Source organism: Phyllostomus hastatus, unplaced genomic scaffold, assembly GCF_019186645.2.
Source record: "Phyllostomus hastatus isolate PE091 unplaced genomic scaffold, TTU_PhHast_1.1 phas_contig_40, whole genome shotgun sequence".
NCBI classification, from domain to species: Eukaryota; Metazoa; Chordata; class Mammalia; order Chiroptera; family Phyllostomidae; genus Phyllostomus; species Phyllostomus hastatus.
The window spans coordinates 5,457,947-5,466,849 of record NW_025333872.1 but is presented as its reverse complement, the minus strand read 5'-3'; the positions used below and the strand labels follow the sequence as shown (position 1 = coordinate 5,466,849).

General features: G+C 50.2%; 1 protein-coding gene across 1 annotated transcript in view; it reads right to left on the bottom strand.

The window, feature by feature from the left end:
- Window positions 1–268: 268 nt before the first annotated feature.
- Window positions 269–8,903, bottom strand: part of NCR2 (natural cytotoxicity triggering receptor 2) — a 77,544-nt gene continuing 68,909 nt past the window's right edge. Inside the window, 1 exon segment of the mRNA XM_045842820.1 lies at window positions 269–515. Within this exon segment, the coding sequence (XP_045698776.1) occupies window positions 269–515 (247 nt within the window).

Genomic DNA, 8,903 nt, shown 5'->3' with positions numbered 1-8,903 from the left:
CTCGGGTCCGGCGGCCCGGGAACCCGGATTCCAGGCCTACTCCTGTAAGACGCCAGGGTCGTCGATGCTAGAGCTTTAGGGGTTCGCTTCGAGGACAAGGGAGCCAGCACGGAGCGGAGCTCTGCGGGTGTCCCCTGCAGCCCCCGAAGCCAGGAGCACATTCTGTCCCCAGCCGCGGATGGCTGCGTTAGTCACCACCCCCTCCACGTGGGGCGCCAGCCCAGGCGGCCGAGGCAGACCCAGGGCCTGGGTGCCAAGAGGAAGCGGGTTAGATTCCGCCGTGCGCCGGGGCGGGGAGGCGGCGGGGCCCCTTTGCTGGGCCGCGGGACACCTCGGAGCCCCAGCCTGCCTCCGGGGACGCCCCGCGGAAGATGCGGCCTCGTGCAGCGCTGGGCCGCTGCGCCGGGCCCTGCGCGCCCCCAAGGCCTGCGGACTTGAAAGCCAGCGTGCTGTGGTCCCCTGGTCCTCGGGGTGGGCGGGCGACGCCCCCGGCGGCGCGGGCCGAGGACGGGTCTCTGCAGGCGGTGTCAGCAAGTGCACGGGCCGTAAAAGGCCGAGCGGGCTTCCCGGGGATTACGGATCAGACACTGGGAGCCCTGTTCTCTCCTTCTCCGCCCTCTTCCCCACCCCAGGAACAAGAAAAAGAAAAATCTGTTGGAAATGCACTTTCCCCCCCGCCGCCCCCCTTCCCCTTCTGCTTTCACCGACTTAAAAGAAAAATAAAATACATTCCAGGAACCGGGACGGCTGCAGAGCAAACTCAAACCAGAAAATGCTTAAAGATGTTTTAATGACTTAAACACAGGGGCCGGTTTGTGTCTAAAAGTTTCCACATTAAAAAAAAAAGCAAATTCAATATTAAATATCCTTCCACCGCCTCCCGGGCCCTCCGCTGGCCCCTCACTGCCCCTCCTGGCTCCTCGGGCCTTCTGGGCCGCCCCCCCGCCCGGTCTTCCTCCGCACCTCGGCTTTCAGCTGCGGGCTATTAGCACCCAGTGCGAACAGAGACCAGGCCCCTCCATAAAGTTTATATCCACATTCCAAAAAAACGAAAAAACAAGGAAAAGGGAGAAAAACAACACCCTGGGTAGAGGCCCAAAGCTCCTGCACGCAGAGCCTCCCCTCCCCCACGCGCAGGGCCGGAGGAACTGTTAACTGGCAGCTGACAGATTTTTACAGCGCGAATTAGACCCTCATTTGGCTCAGGATTAGCCCAAATCTTCCATCTCATTACTGCTCTGCCTTGCTGGAGCCCCCTTTCTTGGAGGTGGGGACTTGTGGATGTGTCTCTGGGGTCCTGGCCAGAGTTCTCACTCTCTGAGCTGGGGTGGGATGGGGCAGGGAGGCGGCGTGGATGCCGGTCGCTGGTGAGACTTGGGGTCCTGGACGGGGCTGGGGTGGCCGGCCGTAAGTCCGTCTGAATTTCCTTCGCCGTTAGGTGGAGAGAACAGGACGCCCGCCTCCATGCTGGAGAGAGGGCCCGTGCTGGAAAGGCAGGTGCTGGCTTAGAGACTGGGCTTCTCCTTCCTATTCCAAGGGATCGCAGACTTTGAGAATAACAATGATCATTGCATTTGCTGAACACATATTACATGCCAAGCTCTATAGTGAGCCATTTTGTACTTAATCCTCACAGTAAATCCTCAGTGTGGACACCATTGTTATATCCCTGTCTTATGGATGAGTCCACTGAGAGGCCTCGGAGAGGGCAAGACATTTTCTGGAGAACACACGCGGTCAGTGGAAGAGCCAGGATTCAGACCCAGGCATGAGCGACTCTAGAGCTCTGAGCCTTCAGGTCAAAGGCCTCTGGTGCCAAAATCACAGCGGGCAACTCCTGTGTTAACTTCCACACCTAAGCTCTTGGTCCTCATTTCACCCACTAACTGACCCTCAGGAACTTGAAACCCGAATTCCTGCTGGTCGAGTTCTGACCATGGGCTGTCCTCTACTGTGAGGTGGAGAGCTGTTAGAATAGGACCCTGGTGGAGTGATTGTCTGGCTTCTCTCTGGCTCTTCCTTGACCCAGTGAAGCATGGTCCTGGGTGTCATTTCCCCATAAGGCAGCTAGGTGTTTGCAGAGAGGACTGGGGAGAGAGGGGGGCATTCATGTCAAACTGGAGAAGAGCTTCGGGGGCTGAAACTCTTCAGCTGCCCAGACGTTGAGCCCCTGGGAGCTTGACTCTACAGAGGAGAGTCCAGCTGCTTATACCCTCTTCTCTGAGTGAAGGGCAGTGCAGGGTGGGTGTGGGGTGGAGTGGCCGGGGTCTGGACACGAAGGACAAGGTGCGGAGGCCTCAGCCTTCTCAGCTCCCGAGTGCTCTTTGTGGAACAGGCTGCTTCACGGACACAGCTCGCCATTCAGGGGTCAGCCCACAGCAGGAAAATGTCTGGGAATTCTGGAGCTGCTCAAAATCCTTTTTTTTTTTTAAATGGAAATCTGAGGAAATTTTGAAGCATATGTAATACTTAGACTTTAAGTGCCCTTTCCAAAGTTAAATCACTTTGTCAGTTTAGGAATGTAAAAATGTTTTATGTATAACTTGTTTTGCTCATAAAATCTTTGTTTGGGTGTATTTGGAAATATGAGGCCAGGGAAAGGAAAGTTGAAATTCGAGGGCAAACTTCCACCCCCTGACTTACAGAGAGAGAACCAGTGCAAGGTGCTTTATAAACTTTGTCTCCGTATGTGGTTGGTTAGGCTCAAGCCTGGCTCTGGAGGTTGGGTGTCAGAGGCCACCCCCCATGCAGAAAGGAGCCACCCGAGGAACAGGGCAGAGAGAAGGATGGACAGTGAAAAGCCAGGGCGGCTGGAGCTAAGTTTTCCTAGGGATTTTGAGGGAGGAGAAGTGTGGCTTTGTGCAAAGGGTAGGCTGTTTTCCTCACGGCAGTCACCCTATTCCCAGCTGAGAATGACATTTCAATGTCTTCCTATTAGTCTACTCTCCCACTTCTAGTCTTTCTTCTAGTTTCCCCCTGCCCCTCCCCCTCCTTCTCCTTGTCTTTTTGCTACCTTCTGACACCTAGCCTTTCCCCCCGGAGCAGCAAGTCTCCCTGAAGTTCTCCAAGGGCTCCTAAACTCAGTTCACTCCCACGAGCACTTGTCGCACCCTCCAGGAACACAGACAAGAATTAGACCCTTGGGTGCCAGATGCTGGCCATGCCAGAAGAGGGTAACTGCTATTCACTGAGCACTTTCTCTGTGCTGAGCACTGTATTAAGTGACATATGTATTATATTCACACAGTTAATCTTCATAACAATCCCAAGAGGTGAGTGCTATTAAACCCATTTTACTGATGGGAAAACTGAGGCATAGATTGATTAAATAATTTACCCAAGGTCAACTGGGATTGGACCCCAGGTATTCTGGGCCCCAAGTCTGTGGCCTTAAGCATCCCAGTATTCCAAGGCCAGAAGTGTACCCAGGATGTTTGGTGAGTACTGGGGAGGGCACCGTCCCCAGCCTTGGGCATCTAGAAAGGCCTCCTTGAGGAAGTGACCCCTGAGTGGCTGTAGAGGCAAAATAAATGAAAAAAGAACATTCTTGGCTGAAAGGATGGCAGAGAGAGGTATCGCAGGGTAAACCTCACCACTGCATGCCAAGAGATAAAAGTTCTTTGGAATTTCTAGAATGTAAATAAAGTGTGAGGTCAGAGGAGGCAGGAGAGGAGGCTGGAGAGACAGGCTGGAAAAGGGCCAGACCACAGCAAGCTCGCTTCTTGCTTGGAATTAATAGTAGGTGAGGAAGAGCCATTGGTGGGTTTGGGCCAGAGAATGGTGCAAGAAATTGTGTGCTCTTGATAGAATTCTGTGTGAGTGTGTGTAGGGGGAGGGGCACAGTGGAGGAATGGCTGGACAGCGGTGAGACTGAACAGGGTTCAGTGAGAACACCAGTTGGGAGCTGAATAGGGGACCTGAGAGCCTACTTGACTTTGGAAATGGGGAAATGATTGGATGTAGAGAAAAAAAAGACATTTTTAAATTGCACTTTTACTTTAGATATCTATCTATAGTCTGCCGTATTCCATGAAAGGTTTTCAGCTAGATCTCTGACTTGCTAAATTTTTCCCAGAATGGTTCCTTATTTTTTCCCTACTAAATGCTCACCACTGGGCAACTTCACCCAGTTCACATTACTCAGTTTCCTTTCTGAAAACTGGCACGTTTATTATAGCCGGTGACTGTGCAAGCCGGTTTGCTGGGGTCAGTCCTGACTCCACCTGTCACATAATTTTTAACGGCGCTCCCCGTCACTCTGCAAAGTGTCCTGGGTTAAACAATGAATTACGTGGTCACCCTCGTTAAAGCACATATATGAAAAACAACTGCAATAAGGCCTTAAATCTTGATGGTGCTACATTATATAAACACACATTAAAATGATCTTACTTGCTCCAAATAAAAACCTTGAGAAGTAGACAGCATAAAGGTTATTGCCACTCCTTTCTCTGCTTTCCCGTTTCTTTTTGCTTAACACATGAAGAAAAGGAGGTTCAAGAAAATTGAATGACTTGCTGAAGGCACCCAAGTAGAAGGAGGAGTTGGACTTCACTCTTCCACTGTCTAGTTCAGTAGCCTTCTGCCACCCGCAGTCTCCATTACTTTGCCGCCAAAACTGAAGATGGCCCCACCCTCTTTGCTGCTCCTCCCACAGGAGGGTGGAGTCTAATCTCTCCCCTTGAATCTGGTTGGTAGCAGTGGTTTGCATAACCGATAGAATGTGAGACATGGGACGTTCTGGGACTCCAGAGGCTAGGTCATAAGAAGCCTTGTGTGGCTTCTGATTTTGACCACCCGAGTTCAGGTGTCCGGAAGGCAGCCTAAGTTTGTTGGAGCTAAGCGATGATTTACAGTACAGCTCAACACCTGGTTTCTAATAATTAACTTACTTGTGATAGTCCCATGTTGGTTTAGAGCAGCGATTCTCAACCGGTGTGCCACAAGAATTTTTAAAACATGCAATGCTTGACTATTTAGTTAGGGGCACTGACCTCTTTTTCTTTAGATTGTTGAGTTAAAAAAAATGACAACAACCAACACAACAATAGCTGTCTGTTATAAATGAGTCAAATACCTATTTTTTGTCGGATACCTATATACCTATTTTTTGTCAGATCAGCAAAAATGTATTTCCTGGTGTGCCACAGAACTTTAGTAATTAGCTATGTGTGCCATGAGATGGAAAGCACTGGTTTAGAGCAAATTACGTAGCTGGCAGGGCTTGTCTTTAGCTCACGTAGCACTCCTTTCCCCTCTCTCCCAGCTTTTTGGTGCCTACTCGTGGTCTTCCGCTTTCCCTGGGTATGTGGATTTATGTCTTATGTTTCACTGCGGAATGGGAATTTTGTTTCTGAATGTATTTATTATCTATTGATTGCTGTGTTACAAATTACCCCCAAACTTGGCAGGTTAAAACAACTAGTAGTTTTTACATATATCACAACTTGTATGGGTCAAGAATCTGGGTGGCTCAGCTGGCTCGTTCTGGTTGAAGGTGTCTCGTGAGGTTGCAGTTGAATGTTGGCTGGGCTGCAGCCGTCTGAAGGCTTGCCTGGGGCTGCAGGGCCCACTTCCCGCAGGGCTCCCTCACGTGGCTGCTGGCAGGAGGCCTCAGTTCCTACCACGTTGGCCACTGCATTGGGTTGTGTTTCTTGTCCTCATGACATGGCGGGTGGCTTCCTCCAGAGACAGTGATGAAAGAGAGAGAAGGAGGGGGAGGAGGAGGAGGAAGAAAAGGAAGAGGAAGCTACAATGCCTTTTATAACTTAGTATCAGAAGTCACATACTGTCACATCCGACACATTCCACTTATGAGAAGCAAGTAACTAAGCCCATCCTACACACCAGGGGAAGGGAATTAGGTTTCACCTTTTGAAGGGAGGAGTGTCAAAAATTTGTGGACATATTTTAACTGGACCACTTTTTTTTTCTTCCAGGAATTGCAGAGAGTAAATCAGTCGTGTTGCAGGGGGTTGGGGGTGGGGTGGGCAGGAGACCTAGTTCCTGATTCCTGCTGAATCTACTTAGCGCACTTTTAATGGGCCCTGTTTGTGTGGACAATTATACGGCAGGATGTTGCAGTGGAAAGGGACCTGGGAGGACTCTCCAGAGGCTACAAATTGGTGATTCTTGGGCCGCATTTGTCTAGCTGATCTTATTTTGGTGGGTGGAATTTCGGTTTTCACAAATTGAATGCCTTCAGTTGGACACATACCTCCCGATTGGCCTACACTCCTCATTGCCTTCTATAGGCAGAGGCACTCATCTGGGTGGCCCACTGACCCCTGGAGCTTTCTGAGTCTTAAACTGCTGGCTCTTACCCACCCTCTCTTTTCAGACAAGGAAACTAAGGACCAGGGAGAAGTTGTCCAAAGTCAAAGGCTGAGTGACTGACAGAACGAGGTTCTGACCCCAGGCTTCTTGACCTCCCGTTCCAAGTTCCTGCCACTTCCCCCCTCGCCTTTGGGAAGTGTCATCAAAAGTGGCATTGCGGTCTTCCCTTTGTCCTGGAGAGTGTGCCCTCCGCCCCCACTCCCCACCATGCCCTGCACTCCCATGCCCTGTTAGATAGGAGTGGGAAAGGCATTTCTTTTATTCACATATAAAGATCTGAATGGTGGAAAAAGTTTTAGGTTTCACAGCCCTAGAGAAGAAGAGAATCCGGCATGAATGCTGAGAAACATGGGGGAAGCAGTGTGGTGTGAGAGGGAGACCCTGGAGGATTTTTCAGTAGGTTAATAACAGGAGCTGTTGCCAAATTGAAATTAAAAAAAGGAGGGCTTTGCCTTCCAAATGTGGAGAAGGGGGCGAATCATGTCCTTTCATAAGTGGATGACATTCTAGCAAAACGAGACACTCTGCCCCAGCGGCTGCAGGGTGCGTGGGCTGGAGAGGCAGGGTGGGCAGGGGCCTCTGGAGCCCCAGCAGTGAGGTTAAGATGCAGAACTGCAAGGCGTTGGTGAACTAGCAAAGAGATTACAGTCACTCTGGCAGCTTTTGATTAAATAACCTGCAACAGATAAAATGGACAGAACTACCTGTCTCAGTCTGGATTACTCACCTAACTCCCAGCCTTTCCGGAGACCTGCCCTCTCTCCACGGCTTCCTGAGTCCTCTCTGACCAATTCTCAGCTCCACTCTCTCCCCCTTCTCACTCATTCTCCTGGATTCTGAACTGCACTTCTATGGCCCTTAGCAGCTGCAGCTTTTACCACCTCTGACTGGGTCGTGCTGGCCAGGCTGCATGGGGAGGACTCCTTCCTCCCCACCTCTCCCTTCCTAGTGTTCTCCATCTCTAGGTTGTGGCCTGGAGTGAATGGGCTACCTGACGTTTGTACATTTCAGGGAGGCCCAGTCTCCCTGGGTGTCCCCACAGAGGGGTGCTCAGCTTGGCCCCCCAGGAGCTCCTGGCTGCACTAACCGTTCAACCACTTCCAGCCTTCCAGGGATGCATTTCCTTTGGTCTCTTAAAGTCAGAGATGTTTATACCTGTAAGGTCTCAGAGCTAGGGACTGGCCTGAGCAAGCTTAAGACGGGCATCACTCCTCCCAACTACAGTCACCATAGCTTCTGCCCTCAAGTCTTCCAAATGTTGAGTGAAAAGCCAGACATGACTTGGTGGAGTGATTTTTCTGAAAGGGGAGACAGGCCCAGGAGGCTGGGCAAAGCTCTTGAAACCTAACTCAAAAGAGACAGTTGCATTTTATCCAATTTTCTCCTTTCTTTGGGAAAAATTATTTTTTTAATACATACTGGGCAAAGTCCTAGGCATTGAGGATTTAGAGAGAAAGGGGCTGTAGCCCATTCCTCAAACAGCTGAGTTTGGTAGTGAAGACTAATGATATAAACTATAAGAGTTTATTAGAGCCCTGGCTGGCGTAGCTCAGTGGATTGAGCTCGGGCTGTGAACCAAAGTGTCGCAGGTTCAATTCCCAGTCAGGGTACATGCCTGGGTTGCAGGCCATGACCCCCAGCAACTGCACGGTGATGTTTCTCTCTCTTTCTCTATCTCCCTCCCTTCCTTCTCTAAAAATAAATAAACAAAATCGTAAAAAAAGAGTTCATTAGAGCTATTATAGAACACTTAATGTATATCACATTGTATTCACATGTGTAATAATGCCATATATGTGTATATAAATTATATATAATTTAATTCTCACAACAATCCTATGAAAGTCACTATTACTATCTCTCATTAAATAGTGAGAAAGTAGGGCACAGAGAAGTTTAGTCATTTGTTCAAGGTCACAAAGCAAGTCCGTGGTAGAGCAGGTTTTTGGCTCTAGCTCCGGAATCAATGCTCTTAAAAATGAAGTCACAATTCAAGGCAGTTTTCATGGCCAGGGATGGGGAGTGTGGCTACTTTTAGATCTGAAGGAGATATTAAAGATAATCCAGACCAACCTTCCAGTTGAGGAACCAAAGCTCTGGGAAGCTGGGTGACTTCCCGATGTTAAATTACTAAGTGGGTGTTGAACGCACACCGCCCATTCTGATGGATGTCTTTCCCTTCCTCCACCTCTGCCAGGAATCTGGGAAGGCTTCCTAATCTGAGTGAGAGGCACCCAGCAGGCGAAGGGCATTCCAGGAAGGGAGGCCTAGGGAGCGGAGATGGAGGCCCAAGATTCCTGGCGGCTCCTGGAAACAGTGCGCAGCGGGTGTGGCTGTAGCACGGGCAGTGTGGGGGCGGGGAAGGTTAGGGGGGAAAGGGGTGGGGCAGATTGGAAAGGACCTGGAATGTCTTGCTAAGAAGACAAAGGGGGAGGTGTTAAGGGTACCGTGATGAAATGTACTTCATAAACTCTCTCTCTGGCCTTGGTGTGGAGGAGGGGAAGGAGGAGACATTTGCAGGGCTGGCATAGGGAGGCTCCCGGAATGCCTCGTGTCAACAGGACATT